This window comes from Alosa sapidissima, chromosome 5 (genome assembly GCF_018492685.1).
Source record: "Alosa sapidissima isolate fAloSap1 chromosome 5, fAloSap1.pri, whole genome shotgun sequence".
Lineage (NCBI taxonomy): Eukaryota > Metazoa > Chordata > Actinopteri > Clupeiformes > Clupeidae > Alosa > Alosa sapidissima.
In genome coordinates this window covers 24,790,781-24,809,029 of record NC_055961.1, presented here as the reverse complement: position 1 = coordinate 24,809,029, position 18,249 = coordinate 24,790,781, and the positions used below count along the sequence as shown (strand labels likewise).

At 45.9% G+C, this 18,249-nt stretch overlaps 1 protein-coding gene across 7 annotated transcripts in view; it reads left to right on the top strand.

Annotated features, from left to right (window-relative positions):
* LOC121710080 (spectrin beta chain, non-erythrocytic 1) overlaps positions 1-18,249 on the top strand; it is an 87,893-nt gene that overhangs the window by 21,071 nt on the left and 48,573 nt on the right. For 5 of the 7 annotated variants that reach the window (XM_042093960.1, XM_042093959.1, XM_042093963.1 and 2 more), the window contains exon 2: positions 3,624-3,806. In XM_042093960.1, the coding sequence (XP_041949894.1) occupies positions 3,650-3,806 (157 nt within the window). In that variant the 5' untranslated portion in view covers positions 3,624-3,649. Of the gene's footprint in view, positions 1-3,623; positions 3,807-9,347; positions 10,369-18,249 lie in introns of those variants that run through there. The other 2 variants (XM_042093961.1, XM_042093965.1) reach the window with 2 other exon arrangements.

Genomic DNA, 18,249 nt, shown 5'->3' with positions numbered 1-18,249 from the left:
TCTCGTGTACCTGACTCCCATTTCCCCTGGTGGCAGGACTGCTGCTTTAAAAGCTCCCAGTGCTGAAAAATACATGAGGGGAAGCTGCCCTTGTGGGAACAGACCCAGTCCCTCAGGAACAGTCCCGTGACACTCACACACACACACACTCACACACACACACACACACACACACACACCTTCTTACAGGTTGCACAGGTCTACTCTAGTCCTCTGGCTGCACAGGTCTACTCTAGTCCCCTGGCTGCACAGGTCTACTCTAGTCCTTTGGCTGCACAGGTCTACTCTAGTCCTCTTGCTGCTTCTCTGGTACCCCCCCTCCACACACACACATTAAATAGCAATTTTCACTAGCAGCATGCTCTAACCAGGCCTCGCTGTGCAGCACTGGGACAAGTATAACTGATATGCTTTTGCGGCAGAGAGGGACCGAGTTCCAGCCTGACTGTTTCAGAGCAGCACTAATCCTGACTGTCTCCCTCCTCAACTGAGTTCCGTCTCGTATGTAGGCCACTGGTTTGCTCCAGCATGTGGTGTCATGCATGCGCCAGGTTCACTGGGTAGAGAAAACACCAAATGACACAGATACCAGAGAGACACAGACATGCATCATACATCTGCATAATCCAACATATTCTCTCTCTCTCTCATATCCACACACACTTATATTTTGTTATGTTTTTAGTAGAGGTAGCCCCTTTTTCAATATCCAAATGGCCCACCTCCTGCTCTAAAGCTAATAATTTTTTTCTCTCTCGGATACACAGGCGGTGATGTGGCTTTCATTCATCTCGAAATGACCCCTCTCCCCCTCCCACTCCTCCCACTCCTGTGTAAATTTAGCTCAGGTGGATTTGGAGTTAACCACACCCTCAGGTCAGCCTTCTCCTGTGCTGCCCGGGGCAAAGATGTACATCCCTGTGGTCAGCATGGCAGAGTGCATTTGTTCATCGCTGATTTTCTCAGTGACCTCACCTTCACCCTCATCTTAACTCACCTGGCTGTCAGGTGCGCAGCAGACTGGGTGCCACGGCAGCCTTCCCCAAAATAGTCTGGCAGAGACTTTCTTTTTTTATACATCATTCCATTTCTTGGGACGTTTTTAGATTCTGCTCGTGCTGGTCTCTTTTCCTATCCCTCTCTCTCACACAGTCACACAGACACACACACACACACACACACACACACACACACACACACACACTCAGATATGCAAGTGCTTCTTTAAAGAGCTCTCCCGGCACACTAAGCTGAGCACAGCTCTCTCGCTTTTCCATTCAGGCAGATGTGTAGACACCTCAGGAGCTAGGGATCCAGAAGACCTCGTCCCTTCTGCTCAAAGCCACATAGACAAGAACAAGAACAGGCGCTCGGGTCCACAGTGAATCTTCAAGTCAAGTCAATGCTTTATTCCCAGTACGATGGTTTAGAAGTGTAAGGGCTCAGGACAGAAGACTGAACATACAGTCAGACAGTACATACACATATTGTTTGGGAATGAAATGAGCCACATATTGTTTGGGAATGAAATGAGCCACTAAATAGGCAGAGCTGGCTCTGTGTTCCTAATGAGACAGTGATACCCAGTGTGTGTGTGGGTGTGTTATGTTGAGTGGATGCTCAGCATGCAGAAATCAATTTGATGAAGGCCTTGAGGCACAACTGACTTCATGATGGGGCAGCCTGCATCAGCCACACAGTGGAGTGGGCCTGTGGTCACAGATTCCAGTGCTATATTGTGTGTGTGTGTGTGTGTGTGTGTGTGTGTGTGTGTTTTACTCAGAGTCAGAGCCGGTTGTGATTTTCACTGCCAGAATATTGGGGAACTGAGTGGAACTGGTGCACAACTCAGGTGAAGCAGATTAACCTTGACATGAGGGTTGTTTACGCTCAGCTGGTGGATGAAAGTTACAGCACCAAGGATTATGGGTTTGCTTCCCTGGGAGCACAGTAGCTTATTTTATTATACAAAGTGTACTACCTACCTATGAATTTGGTAACATGTCTGCTGAATGAAAATATTTTAGTATAATGACTGTGTGTGTGTGTGTGTAAGAAAATATTGATAAAATCGAATATTGCAATATTTTATTCTGCAATTTCAAAAACATGTTTTATTTATTTTGTAATTGACATAGGCAGAACTGTACTATACAGTGTACTGAATTGTTTGTCTGAAGCATTTTCATTTTTACTTACATTTTATGCGTATGATGGTGTCTTCTTTATAATATACGTTTTTCTAAAGTTAGACTTAGAATCGCAATATATTGTCTTTCACACAGTATTGAAATATATTGCAATATATTAAATCGTAACCCATGTATATATGGGTATGATATGATATGTATCGTATCGCCAGATTCTTGCCTATACACAGCCTTAGTGTGTGTGTGTGTGTGTGTGTTAGGAGGATAGGTCTGAGAAAGCTGCCACATTCTTTCTTTTTTCCCCTTCATAAATTGAAGGGGAGGAAAGTTACGGAAATAGCTTCAGTGGGTAATTACAGATCAATGCAATGACAGTTGAACAATGAGAATGTCTTCCCGGGCGCTCTCTTCAGTGTCTGTGTGTCTGTGTCTGTGTCTGTGTCTGTGTGTCTGTGTGTGTGTGTGTGTGTGTGTGTGACTGTGCGTAAGCAATAAAGTGAGACATAGTGTGTGTGTGTGTGTGCGTGTGTACTCTGCGCTTTTGTATAAGACTGCATATCTGTGCACCACTCCTGTGTCTGTGTGTGTGTGTGTGTGTGTGTGTGTGTGTGTTTGAATGAATGAGTTAGCTGTCCTGTCCTCGTTCTGTCAGGAGAGCTCAGCTTTGAAACAGCTGTAATCAGAGCGCAGGTCTGTAGGGGCTCTGACACACACACACACACACACACACACACACACACACACACACAGACATGCTGGTGTCCAGTCTTCTGCTTAATAATCCAAACCCCTCGCTGAACTGCCCAGGGCCAGAACCCTCCTGAGAGGAGTGCTAGTGATGTCAGGGAGGGATGACTACTCGTTTTTTGTTCACGAATGTGCTAGAGTACTCTAAGAGTACACAACAGTGCTAAAAATACATAGTTAAAATGCAGGGCGTTAAAAGAGGACTCAGAGGAGCTATTCGTGAACTTTTTATGTAGCCTGGCGCTTAGATTAGTTCTGGGGTGACACGTTGCTCTCCACTTATTCTCCTTGATTGGTCAGTTGCTTGTGTACGGACTTTGACTGTATGTGGTTATACTGTCTCCGTGAGAAAAAATGATCTTGGAAATGATTAAATGGTGTAAAATGTATTTTTAGATGGGCTCCAACTGACTGAGTTTGTGGTCTGTTCGGTGTGGGTGGCAGTGTGAAATGACCACTCCCACTTGGGACTAGTGTTGGTTTTCTTCTGAGTGATGGCGTCAACGATAAGCCAGTCTGTATTTTACTGTGAATGACTTTCAAATGGTCCAGGAAGCATATTTTTAAACGCATCTGTTGGTAGTAGACACACTGATCACACTTCTCTGGTCCAATTTTGAAAATGTTCTCTGACTCACTGTCTCATGAATGCTCTCTCTCTCGCTCTCTCCTGCCCCCTTCCCTCCCTCCCCTCCTCCTCCTCCTCCTCCTCTTATGTAATATCAGGTTGGCCGCCTGTTGCCGTGGTAACCATGAGCACCATCTCTCCGACCGACTTCGACAGCCTGGAGATCCAGCAGCAGTACAATGACATCAACAACCGCTGGGACCTGGCCGCCGAAACCGACTGGGACAACGAGAACAGCTCAGCTCGCCTCTTCGAGCGCTCGCGCATCAAAGCCCTCGCTGGTAGGATACTGTGTTCTGTGTGTGTGTGTGTGTGTTTACATGTGTTTGTGTCTACATGTATTTGTGTCTATGTTTGTGGGATGGGTTGGGTTGGGCTTAGCTCTTTGTGTGTGTGTGTGTGTTTGTGTGTGTGTGAATATGCCTATCCATTTGGGTCAGGACAAGTGTTCTAGGCTGCAGTATGAGGTAGTATCCAGCAGGGGGAAGCAACAGGCAGCACAGATGTGACCTGTTCTCATGTACACACACACACACACACACACACACACACACACACATTTTCAAAGGTGCAGGGTGATGAAAGGATCACCACATTGGCATTTACATATGATTGAATTGGTTGTGTTAGTCATCTGTGGAGCAACTTGATAGTTAAAGGAACATGTATTTGCAGATGTGTTTGCATACTGTGTGTGTGTGTGTGTGTGTGTGTGTGTGTGTGTGTGTGTGTGTGTGTGTGTTTTATAGTTGGTGGGTAGGTGACAAGTCTCACTGACTGAAGTTTTCTCAGTGATGTGTAACACAGCAGTTCAAAGTGTGTGTGTTTGTGTGTGTGTGGCCTTCTCAATTGTATGTATGCCACTGATGCAAATCTCAGGTTGACAAGCAGGGGCCTGATGTGCACATTCTTTAACATGCTGCTGCAGATATTCCCTTCAGGCCTCTCTTATTCTACCTTCCCTCTCTCTCTCTCTTTCTCTCTCTCTTTGTCACTCTCTTTCCCTGCCTTCCTCTCCAAACTCCTTCCTCTCTGTCCATTTCTCTCTCTCTCAGGCTCTTCTTTTCATTGTCTCCCTCTGTTTCTCTCCCTTCTTCTCAATTCTTCTCTTCACCCCTTCTTCTCTTTGTCTTCCTCCACTCTACTCTCATCCTCCTCTCAAAAGGCAGTGCAAACAGTGCAGACCTCTTCCAAGGCCAATATGCCCTCACAGTGTTAAAGTGGCCAATATGATCTCACAGTGTTAAAGTGGCCAATATGCCCTCACAGTGTTAGAGAGACCATTTAATGGGTTCCTCCACCTTGGCCTATGCTCCGACTCTCGAAATTTCATGAAAATCAGCATGCTAGTTATGCACAGTCCTGCAGGCAGACAGACAACCAGACAACCACAACAAGGTGGAAGTAACAAGCTTTATTGACGTGACAAGAGTTACGGTATTCCCGAAGCGTTGCAGTGGACATGCAATGCAACAAATATAATATAGAGAAGGGGTGGGCAAACTACGGCCTGCGTGCCGTATCCGGCCCGCCAATCATTTAATTAGGTGATCAGGCTGCTCTTTTTTTTTTCTGCGATAGATGACGTTGTGGTTAGCTTTACTGCAAACTGCTTTTCACTTTTCTTAGAAAAACGTTTTCAATGTCAGTGTCAAAACATCATGTTACATTGAGATGATACTCTTTGTGATCTCCATTGCAGCAGATCTAACTTGAACGTTATGCTACTCCATTTAATTGGGAACGTGTCTGCACTCACGAGAGGAAGAGAGAGAGCGGCAGGTTCCAGCTGGCTTGTCATTGTTGATTATTGATATCTCCTTAAAAGAAACTTTTGAAAGGAAATCATGAAGGCAACAGTAGTTCCCACTGTTGACCCTTTATAAACTGTGAGAGGGCACAGCCATAGGCACAGCAGTAGCAATAGGGAGTTGGCAAAAGATCATTGAGAACTAAATGTGAATTGCTTTTAAAGTGACAGTGCACCTTTTTATAAATTAGTTAAACATCCTCAAATTAGCAGTATTTTTAAAACAATTCATATTCTAAATTTTTTTTTTTTTTTTCGGCGAGGGGTGTTGCGACTGTGCGCCAATGTGGCCCTTGAGCCAAAAAGTTTGCCCACCCCTGATATAGAGTGTAATGCATATTTGATTTGCATTGAGCTCAATGAGCATCAAACCAGCTAATAGGCTTCAATGAGCATCAAACCAGCTAATAGGCTAACTGAAATAACACCATGCCAATCTCTAGGTATGGTGAAGGGTATGTGATGATGTGGGCTATTTTAATTCCAAAGGCCAAGGGAACTTGATCAGGGTGCATAGTATCCTGGATCCATGAAATAACTGGCCTTTAAAAATAAAAATCTGCCTGCCTCTATGGGAATTTAACATAGGGGTGCCAATACGTATAACCCCTGTATTTTAAGGAAGAACATTTATTTATTTATGATACATTATTCATTCACAAAGAAAATTGGTGTCCTTAAAGCCTTTACTTAAGGCATTAAGATCAATTTCCAAAAGATGATTTTATATTCCTCTTTTTAGTCAACTTTAGCATGGGTGCCAACACTTTTGACCATCACTGTATATTACATCCACTCCGTCCATAGATCTCTCTCTGACCCCCACCCCTCCGTACTGCCCTCTGCATCTGTACCAGTTCACTCTAGTCTTCACTCTCTCTGTCCATATCCTCCACCCTCCTTCAGCTAGTCTGCCAGCATTTACACAGAAGCTGCTGTGTGCTAATCCATGTTTCTTCTTCACCTTTTTCTGCTGTCTGTCCATCCTCACATCCTGTCTTTCATCTCCTTCTCTCTCTATCTCTGTCTCTCTTTGAGGTGCTCCAGCTTGCATGTTAGCGCTCGTGCTCTTAATACCAGATGTAACCACTCCTTCCCATTCCAATCCCCTTTTGTACACACACACACACACCACACACACACACACACACACCACACACACACACACACTTACCAAACATAGAGCGAAAGTGAGAAAAACACAGAGGCCTTCACAGAGGCCTGTCTTATGAATAATAATGGCCATATTCCACAGTCTCTACACCGCTTTTCTTCGATTAGTGTGGGTTGCCAGATGCCCCACAAAATCCCCCTTGAGTCATTGTTCATAATGCAGGCACAAGTACTTCCTCACTAGCTTTAAGGATGCGTGTCCAACAACCAGTGTCAGTGGTGAAGTTGGCCTGTATGCGTCCTCAGATGTACTGAGCTGGCTTCACAACCTGGCTTCTGTTTGTGTGTCTGTGTGTGTGTGTGTGTGTGTGTGTGCTTGTGTGAATCCTTGCTCAAGGTGAATTGCAGATGAAACGAGGACATCCTTTGGTGGTGATGTACTTGGATGCATTTGATTGGTGTTGCCTTGTATTCTGTGTGTGTGTGTGTGTGTGTGTGTGTGCGAGCGCTATCTTAGTGCTGTGCTAAGGTGTGACCAGTAGAAGAACTCCTGCCTGAGAGATGGGCAGAGCCACAGTTTCCTTCCTCCTTGACCGCTTTCTCAAAACTCTTAGGGGTGAGCGAGAGAGTGAGATGGGTTATGCTGGAAGTGGGGCGAGATGGTGGAAGAGTGAAACCGAGAGATTGTGAAATGGACAGTTTGAAAACAAAGAACTTCCTTCATATAAGTTGAAGCCAGAGAGAGGAACTGAGAGAAAAGGGAGAAATGAGCGCCATGAAGGGAGATTGAGTCTGTTTCCATGGCGTTTCATGGAAAACCCACATTCCCAATGGTTATTCCTGGTTATCCTCCCACAAGAATTCCCAGGGATTGTTTGGGCGTGTGGAAGAATCGGGGCCTCCCCCGCCAGCTATGCATGTGTGTTTTTATGTGTTTGTGTGTGTGTTTTTCTTTATGTGTGTGTGTGTGTGTGTGAATATGTATCTGTATGAACTATATAATGTCTATATGTTTGCCGAACGAAAGAGCATAAACTCACATACATGCTTATATATACACGTGTGCCTCTGTGGTACAGAGTGAGTATGCATGTGTGGAAGACTGCGTGTGTGTGTGTCTGTGTGCGTGTGTGTATGTGTGTAGAACATATTATGGCTGCAATGTGGGTGTTGTGAGATCGAGCCAGTGCTCCATTTCTCACCGTTCTCCAAACATTCTCCAAACATACATCACTCACAGCCCACCTCTCTCTCTCTCTCTCTCTTTCTCTCTGTCTCATTCTCTCTCTCGCGTCTTTGCTTCACCCATTTAGTCCCTCATGATATTTTTTTTGACTAAGCATTGCTTTTGAACTTCTTGTTTTTCCAAATGATCTCCTTCTGGCAGTTGCTTGTTCTACCCCCCATATTTCCCTCCTCTTTCTCAATGTGGCACAGGGAGCTCCTGCCATATCATCTACTAAGTTGGTCCCCGCTGTTCTTGCGATTACTATTAACACAAAGTTACTGGTCTCACCACCTTTTGCTGTTTAACACACACACACACTCTCACTCAAGTAGTTGCTTTACAGTTTTAAAGAGGAAGTATCCTTAACGAAGCCCCCCCACAAAAGCCTGAAGTTTTTTTTCCTTCCAGTCTAGATCTCCATCTGCGTTTCCGTAGCTACCCCACTGCGAGGGCCATGTCTCTGGTGTTTGCCCTGGGCAACAGTCTCTAGGTGACCAGTCAGCAGGACATGAGTGTGTGTTCTGGGCTTCATTAGACCGCTTCCTCTAATAAAAACAAAAAACAAACACACACACATACGGGCAAGTACACACACATATATGGGCAGCCACACACTTCCATTTGCAAAGAGAATCACGCACTCATACACCCTGTGTTCAGTGTCAGTCTTATTTTCCCCCATGAATGTGTGTGAACTTTCTATAGGTGTTGGAGCAGCATGCATGTATATGATATGCATGTATATGCAACAACTGCAGCACAACAGCGTGAAGGACACGGGTTGGTCCAGAGTTGTCCTCTGTGCTGAAGTGTGTTGAGGTTAATGACCTAGAAACAGACACAGAATTACACATTCCTATTGTTGTACAAACACACACTCACTCTCTCACACTCACACACAGGTACTGAGGCCCTCCCATTAACCTAATCTGTAAATAAGATTAAGAATTAGTGTTGTTTACACTGTCACACACACATGATTCTGTTCATTTGTCTGTCCGTCTCCCTATCTGTCTGTCAAGACACATTATGCTGCAACACAGTTTTTTTTTTCCCTCCTCACACATTAGCAGAAATGCATGTCACACCCATTTCACACACACACACACACACACACACACACACACACACACACACACACACACACACTCAGGCAGGAAAGAAGCATTGCCATTGCTGAGACTTTCTCAAGTACTTCCTTCCTGACCTAACGTCTTATTTCAGTCACGTGCAACACCTACTAGAGCACATGAAGGAGAGAGAGAAATCAGAGCAAATGGAAGACCTGGAGAGCAGCGGGGCTGTTGGAGAGATGGATGTGCCTTTATTTTTCTTGACACACAAGCACGTGTCATTCCTTCACCATCTCTCCCTCCTGCTGTCCTCCTTCCTCTCTCCCGCCTTCTTTCTCTCTCTTTTTCTCTCTCTCTCTCTCTATCCCCCCTCTGTTTCTGGAGATTGGCCAGAATGGTTTGATCCCAGCTGGCTCCTGCCCCACCCCTGCTACACCTTTGAGAATGGTTCAGCCCACACCTCCCCTCCCTCCTCTCTCTCTCTCTCTCTCTCTCTCTCTCTCTCTCTCCCTCTCCCTCCTTCCCTTGTGTCTCTCTCTCTTGCGCGCCACTCCCCCACACACACCTTATGCAAATGCTCAGGGCTCAGAGAAAGAGAGAACCCAAGCAGAAGGCTGTGTTTACTTATCCATCCGACCGAGGCCACTTCTCTGCCCAGCTCAAACAAGGTGTGTGTGTGTGTGTGTGCGCATGTATACGTTCATGCACACACACTCAGCAGGAAACACTGACTTCTTGTGTGCCTGTGAGTTTGTGTGTGTGTGTGGGAGAGAGGAGTACTGAGTTGAGCTGAGAAGTGCCACACACTTCCACTTTAGCACAGAGAGAGGGAGAGTGTGTGTGTGAGAGAGAGAGCACCCGCGTTTGTGTGTGTGAGCGAGTGTGTGAGAGCCTGGCCAGGATGGAGCAGGACTAAAGAAGAAGGGAGCGAGTGCAAAGCTGTGTTTACACAGAACCGAAAAAGAAAAGTGTTGAAAAGGGAGAACATTTTGTCCTTTGTTTTTCTCCAGTTTTTTTTTTTTTGCGAAAGGAGAGGACAAGAAAGAAAGGACTAACTCTGGACAAAAAGAGGAGGGAAATTTTTCTTTCTCTCGGAAACGGCGGCTAACACCACATGGAATGACGTAAAAAACAGATGAACGGAAAGATAAAAGAAGCTGGATTTTTCTTCCGTCTAAAAAAAAAAAAAAAAAAAGACTTTCGTTCCCTCTCTTTTTTTCGCCGGTCGTCCACCCACTAGTGACCCACCTGAGAGCTCCGCTCCTCTCCGCTCCGCTCCGCTCCTCTCCGCTCCTCTCCGCTCCGCTCCGCTCCTCTCCGCTCCTCTGTTGTCGCCCCGGCTGGAGCTCCTCTCTCTCCCTTTATACCAGGAGGCTATGTTGGGGAAAAGCCTGGCTAGCCGGAACTTGCAGTGCTTGTACTGGTGCGCATGTAATTAAGTGTTAGTGTGAGTGTTGCGGTTAGCTTTTTTTGGGATAGAGTGTGAGTGTGTGTGTGTGTGTGTGTGTGAGCGATGGAGTACGACCAGCATTCGGCCTCTCCTGGCCTTTCTCCTGCAGCGTTTGTCAACCAGGTGCAGTACTCCAACATACTGGAGGGACGCTTCAAGCAGCTGCAAGGTAGGATACACACGCACGCACGCACGCACGCACGCACGCACGCACGCACACACACACGCGCACACAAACACACCTGAGGAGCTTTCCTCATTACTGTTAGTAATATCCCCATAGGCTATGCAGGTTTTAGAATGAGTTTAAAGAAGACCTAACACACACACACACACACACACACACACACACACACACACACATTTAAAGGCAAGTGTTGAAAGTGAGTGCCATTGCTGTCAGCATGTTTGCTGTGTTTCCATGTCCTGTGGTTAACCCTGTGCTTGGCGGTTGAGTTTCTCAGCCACCTGTAACTAAGAACTGGAGGAGTGTTGGGGTTTTCCCTCCACTCAAGAGTGCCACCCCGTGTGTGTGTGTGTGTGTGTGTGTGTGTGTGTGTGGTGTGTGTCTGTTTTTTTAGATTCATCTTATATATAGGGGCCTTTGTGACTGACTGTGACTTTGAGAAGACAACCTGTTTTGTCTTTGCCTGCCTCATCCTACTCCTACTCATCCTCCATATCTCTCTCTCTCTATCTCTCTCCCTCTCTCTCTCTCTCTCTCTCTCTCTATCTCTCTCTCTCTCTCTCTCTATCTGAGAATGGGCAGAACAGAGCAAAAAGAGGGCTGGAAGGATTTATTTTTGTTCCTCCTGCTGTGTGTGTGTGTGTGTGTGTGTGTGTGTGTGTGTGTGTGTGTGTCACCTTTAGTGCTCTCCTGGAGAGTGGCCCCGATTTCAGCGCTGGTATTTTGGTTTTGGGAGCGTCTGCTGCAGAGCTGCTGCCCCAGATCCTCAGAAAGAGGAGAGAGGGAGAAAAAGATGGAAAGAAAGAGAGGGTGAATAGAGAGAGATGCTATAGATGGAAATAGGGGATGAGAGAGGAAGAAAGACTAAGAAAAAACAAGGGTTGGAGAGATAATGAGAGAGAAAGGAAGAGAGAGAAATGGATAGAGATGGAGAGAGGAGAGAGAGAAACGAGGGAAGAGAAACCAGAAGAGGAGAGAGGTGAGAAGTGCACAGATAGACTCTAATGCGATGATGCCAGTTGGAGGGAGGGTACTTTAGTGGTAATGCTGACAAAAGCCATACAGTCATCATGAGAGCTGAATCATATCACACACCCACAATCATATATGCAGTACACACACACACACACACACACACACACACACACACACACACACACACACACACACACACACACACACACACACACAGTCAGGAACAGAAAGCCTTAGATTCACTTTAGTGGTGAATTTGAGTTAATGCTGTGTGTGTGTGTGGATGTGTTAAGTTGTGAACATAGATGCATAGTTTCTTTGTAGCTCCATTTAGAAAAAGGTTCATGCTGTAGGTTTGGTAGACACATACACATACAGTGTGAGCTGGATAGCTGAAGCAGTTGAAGTGTGGACATTGGAGAAGCAGGACTTACAGGGCAGGCCAGCACACCCTACATATCTCACATTCTTCACTATACACCAAGGATATTTCAACTCCCAAAAACACTTAGATTGGGCAATACTCAACCCTGCATTCTGAAACAAACGTGTGTGTGCGTGTGCACATACAGCAGTTTGCAGTTTGATTTATTTTGGTAACTTAGTGGTGTCATGTCTTACTCCACCCCTTTCACACTGCTGCAGTAAGATTTGTGTGTGGGAGGAATGGACTGGTCTTGGTATCGACACACACACACACACTCACACACGTACACACTTGCTGGTCATTTCAATGGCTAAAACGTCCTCTGTGTGTGTGTCTTTGTGTATCTAAACGGATCTAAACCCATAATCCTCATATCTGAACAAATCTCTATTCAGTAAATTGTGAAGACATCCCACAACCCACTAAGCTCTCTTTCTTTCTCTCTTTTGTCTTTCATCCTCCCTTTCCTCCTCTCTTTCCTCCTCTCTCCCCTCTCAGTGTCTGTCTAGCATGTTCACAGGTGTGCAGTCAGATAGGGTGAAAGATGCAGCATGCTCTGTGTGTGTAGGGGGGAGAGTAACAGGGAGACTCTCCACATGTCATGTGTCTGAGAGAATGACTGGAATCTTAACCTTTTGAACCGTCCTGTCTGGTTTGTACCAGATTTGTCTTTCCAAAACGCTCCAAAGTTCACGATGCGGCTGTAGGCCCTAATGGTTTTGCACCAAATTCCATTTCACAATAGGTGGGATTTCAGAAGCGTGGAGTGCGTGTGGCAACACACCTTGGACTTGGTCAGCAGAAATCGAACCTAGAGTGATAACAGTAATTCATGACATCAACCCCCCCCCCCCCCCCCCACACACACACACACCCCATACACCTTTAGGATACTGTATGACTGAAAAATGTGTTAGGGCAAAAATAACCCCCCCCCCCCCCCCCCCCCCCCCGCGGTAAGTCGGTCATAGTTCGGTTACGGGACCTGTTTCATCACGTTATTGTTATCAGAGAGGGAGACTGAGGCTTTTTACATTACATTAGACCGCTGCATCTTGTGGTTAATGATTTCCTGGTGTTTCATCACAGTATGTGGCTGAAATGGTTAGCTAGTGTGGACACACACACACACACACATACACACACACACAGAGAGTCCCTCCCATGCTGCAGAGCACTTATCTCCGAGTGTTCTCATAATCCTACATCATCCACTAGCCCTCCTCAACACACACACACACACACACTTGAAAATCTGGTCAGTTTGCCCTAAGGGCTGGTTCTTTGACGAGGAAGGTTTTGGGATAGTCAATACGTGTTATACAGACTGCGTCATTTTGTGACCAAAAAAAAAAAACTATTTGCAAAAATAATAAATATATTTAAAAAAAAATAAAACTGCTGTGTCACTCCTCAAGTTAACCTTGTCAGACAGGTAGACACACTTAGCATTGCTGATCTGCTTGCTCCCACCTGTAGTCTGTCTGGACTTACAAACTATTCACCAGCAGTCTACCAATACTACAGCACCTCACCCTGTGGTTCACAAGCACTCCTAAGCACACATAATAAGTTGGTTCAAGGGCTTAGGGTTGAACAACACAAATCTGTCTTATCGGCAAATGCAGGCTGAAGTCGTCGCAGAGCCAAATTACAGTGAAGAGCTTACACCAGCAAGATTTTGTGGCTTTCCGCCTGTTGAAAAATACTCTTAAAAATGGCTTCTGGTGCTTAAAATCTAATTGGTTGCAGCTAGCAGCTAGTAATGGCCTTGTAAAACACTTTCGATGTCTTTTTGAAGGAGCGTTATAAGGTCTTTGAAATAGCCTTCTCATGGTCGTCAGGTAAATGTCCTCGTGAACTGAGAGTGTTGTCGGCCAGTCCTTTTATGTCGGTATGTGTGGGGCAGGGAGTGGTAGGTAGGTGGTGAACAACCCCCTCTCTGAAACCGGTTTGGGTTAACGTAGCCTCGGGGCGCTCTGCTGTGCTATTTGAGACCGACCGTAAGTCCGTCTTGTTGTTTCCTCACCACTGCCCATCCCTCTTGTAATCCGTCGCCAACCGGTTTGGCCACTGGAGAATGTCACTCGGGTTGGGGACACATCAGGGCCGGAGTCACCCCGGAGTCAGCTGCCGTGTCTGTGTCTGTGTCTGTGTCTGTGTCTGTGTCTGTGTCTGTGTGTCTTTGAATTAATTCCTGCGTTTGTCACTGTGTGTGTGTGCTTGTGTGTGTGTGTGTGTTTCTTCCTGAGTGCATGCCTGTGTCTGTCTGCGCGTGTGTCTGCGTCCACTGTCCTGCTGTGGTAATTGCGTGCTAACAAAAACAGTAGCAGCTTCTGGGTAATTAGCCCTTCGGCTAGTGCCCCAGTTGAGGGGCAGATTTGCGAGTTGTCCACCTACTGAGTAAAGCACAGAGGAGCCATGACTTCTAGGCTCAATCGTATTCTAATGGCAGGTTTCCTGTAGGAAGCAAGGCACTGTGCTGTAATTGAGGATCTGCTACAGTCTATTATGTACAGATAAAAACATAGAAACAATGTACAACATGACCTATAAAGATTTGATATCATGTCATTGGGTCTGGCTTGGGGTTTAGTGGTTGAATGTGACTCGTGTGGTGTGGTTTGTGGAGAGCTGCTTCTGGTCCAAATGTCAAGTTTCACGTGTTAAATGTTAAACCTGCTTCTGCCCGGCCAAAATTCCTGAGAGTTCAAATATTGAACTGACCGTGTGTGTGTGTGTGTGTGTGTGTGTGTGTGTGTCCAGGTCCAAAAGGGTGTCCTCCCCTGTGTCACTCACCCCCATTAGGCACCGGGGCCCTGATGGCCCTCCCCCTGCTTACAAAACTCTCCCTCCAGTGTCCCATACAGAACTGCTCTAATGCTGAAAAAAGAACACACACACACTAAGGGTTATTAATTTAAAAACACAAGCATTCAGATATGGGTGAAGGGAATGTGGGTCTCTGAGGTTCTCTTCTCTTGTAACAAAGGTCAAAGTTTAAAACTGATAGGAGCTGCAAATAAGCTCCTGATGCTCCTGCAAATAAGCTGGTGGATTTTGCTCAGATACTAATATATAATGTGTGTGGTTGATTTGATAATGAAGGGCTTCAATCATTAACAGATGCTGACATATCTTATAGCAGTGTGTTTTAGCGTGTTATCTTATAGCTGTGTGTGTGTGTGTGTGTGTGTATGTTCATGAGAGTAGAAACTGCACAGTATTGCTCTTTGTCTTCTCATTTCCCTATGTCACAGCACACCGTGGCGACTCCCCCTGGCACTCTGATAAAGTTAGGCCAGTCCAAGCCAACTGAAGTCGTCACACCATCACACCACATTACAGTTCCTACAGTTAATCTACAGTTAATCAACAGTTAATCTACAGGTGTCCATGGTTGTTTAAAAGCACCATTTGTTCTTGTGATTTTATTGAAGATGGAGGAAGAGGTTCTAGAGTGTGTGCACTTTCTCTCCTCTTCTAAAGCATTCTAAGGTCAGGGTTCTGTTACATGGACACAGATTTAGAGAAACTTGACCTCTCAATCTCTTTTTTTCTGTCTCTGGTTACCTTGTATGTGTGTACACACACACACACACACACTCACTCAAACCAGAAGATGCTGTGAGAAAGTACAGGTTGGATGGCCCTGTGTGGGTCCCTGTGTGTGTGTGTGTGTGTGTGAGAGAGAGAGAGAGAGAGAGAGAGAGAGAGAGAGAGAGAGAGACTGTGTGTAGACCCAGGTTGTACATTGTCACTGTGGTCAACCACTTAACTGTAACTGTTATTTACCCCCCCCCCCCAACTCCAAGCCTGGCTAGCTCTTTTGGAGGACTAAAAGTCTCTCTCTCTCTCTCTCTCTCTCTCACTCTTTCTTTCTCTTTCTCTTTCTCTCTCTCTCTCTCTCTCTCTCTCTCTCTCTCTCTCTCTCTCTCTCTCTCTGTCTTTCTCTGTCTGTGCACACACTACCAGTGTGTCATGAGAGCTGGCAAAGGATCAGGGGAAGCACTTAATTTGTTTTTAAGTGTGTACCGACAAACTATAAAGAAGTAAAAATATCACTCTTGGGGCTAGGTGGTGGGGGCAGTGTGTATGCGTGCACCATCTCCAACACACACACACACACACACACACACACACATACACAGTAGAATATGTGCATTGTCATTTCTTTGGGAGTTTTAGGAAGAAGGGAGGTTGAGGATTTACATTCATAATCTCTCTCACACATACACACACACACACACACACACACACACACACACACACACACACACACAGCAATTTCATTGTTTTCTCCTTAGTCAACCTAACCTAACTGTATCTATTAGCATTCGTTGCCATGGGGATTGTGATTAAATGCTGCAGAGAATTTAATATGCAATTTAGGAGACGTTTATATGTGTGTGACTGAGCGGAGAAGGGAGACGGCATGAAATTCACTTCACTGTTTTTAGAAGAGTTTGCTATTCCAGTAGTGTCAATGAGTGTTGAGTTTGTGTGTGTGTGTGTGTGTGTGTGTGTGTAAATACCATTATAGTTCCTTGTATGCCTATGTGTAGTTGGCAGTCAGTCAGTTAGGGTAAAGTTGTGTGTGTTTGGTGTTAGGTGTTGATCAGCTTTAGGCAGTGGTGTGGGGGCCATGCCAACATCAAAGCTTAGCCACATTCCTGGCCCTCTCCTCAGAGCGGCACGTTTCACCGGCGGAACATTAACAACACTACAAGTGTGCTACAAGCTACAAGTGTGAACAACACCCCAATGGTATCACAAGTGCCACCATCGCATTGTTACACGTCAATCATGGGTGTCGGTCATGGAAACATGCCATTTTAGGTGTGCGTGTGTGTGAGGGGGCTATAACATCGCTGAGTCCTATGATTAACGTTGGGTTTTGTCATTCCATGCATTTGTGTGTGTGTGTACTCATGTTTTTCTGTTGCGTTGCAGTATGTGTGTGTGTGTGTGTAGACCTGTGTCTATCTTTAAGCTGTCTTTACAGAATGTTCTCCTCCATTGAGACGAACAGTAGAGTTGTAATTAATGGGGCCTGGCTTCATCTGAACATGCTGCTTGTTTTGCACCCTAATGCCCTCTGCTTACTACCTGTGTGTGTGTGTGTGTGTGTGTGTGTGTGTGTGTGTGTGTGTGTGTGTGTGTGTGTGTGTGTGTGTGTACAGTAATTACTACCCCGGTATTTCAGGCCCTAATAGTAGACTAAGGGAGTGCAGCTGTGCTTTTTTGGCTGCCTGAGGTATTCTCCATTAGCCCACTCAACACAACTAAACAAAAAACAACACACAATGCCTGTGTGGTGGGGGTCACACAAACAAACAAACACAACAGAACAGGCTACCCCTCCACACATCATCTGCCCAGGGAAACTGGCCCAAAGCTTTGGACTCTCCTCCTGCTTTTGGGATGGAAATGAAAATTAATAACTTGTGAATTTGATACCATTTGATAAAAATTAATAACTTGTGAATTTGATAAAGGCCCTGGGGAGGATCCTGGAACATGTGAGGTATTCGTAGTGTCTTCAGCTCGGAGGCTAGAGAACTGCTGGGGATGCTGACTTTGGCAGAAGAGTGTGTGTGTGTGAAAGAGTGTGTATGCGTGTGTGTGTGTGTGTGTGCGTGTGTGTGTGTGAAAGAGTGTGTATGCGTGTGTGTGTGTGTGCGCGTGTGTGTGTGTGTGTGTGTGTGTGTGTGTGTGTGTGTGTGTGTGTGTGGTTGTTCCCAGCCGTTTATGTTCATGTCCCGGGGATAGCAGGTGTGGAGAGGTTCTGCAGGAGTTATTTGGGGGGGGGAGGACCGGTTCTCCTTTTTGAAAAATAAAACAGGGCATTCCAATTAGGCTGACTCAGGACCTGTTGAGTGTACGTATGGATGGGAACATACAGTAAGAGAGAGCTTCCTCGTGACTGCTTGCGAAACCAAAGGAAGGCACAGTTCTCTGAATTTATTGCTGTTTGAAAAACAGCTTCTCTCCTCCTACCTGAATACAGGGGACAAGTAATTATGTGGGTTCAAGGTGCTTTAACAGTCTGAACTCCAACTCCCATAATTCAGCTGCAGTGTGTGGGTGGGTGGGTGGGTAGGGGGGGGGGGGGGGGGGGGGGGGGGGGGCATCATTACTGTGGCCTTGATGATGTATTGCTCTCTGCTTAGGTCCCACTTCCTCTGGGGAATGAAGGGGAGAGAGTTCCGGAACATGGTGAGGAAGGGTGAAGAGGTGGGGAGAGAAAGAGGAGTGTGTGCAGGAAGAGCGAGGGGGGTTAAATTAGATGACAGGAGCAAGGGATGAAAGGGAGGAATAAACGACTCCCAGTGGAAGGTCTTTACAGCTCTGTCGAGTGGAGTAATTAAAGTCTGCCAGCGGCCAGATGCTGGCTCACTACACTGACTGTGTGTGTGTGTGTGTGTGTGTGTGTGTTGACAAGCATATATGCACCCTGT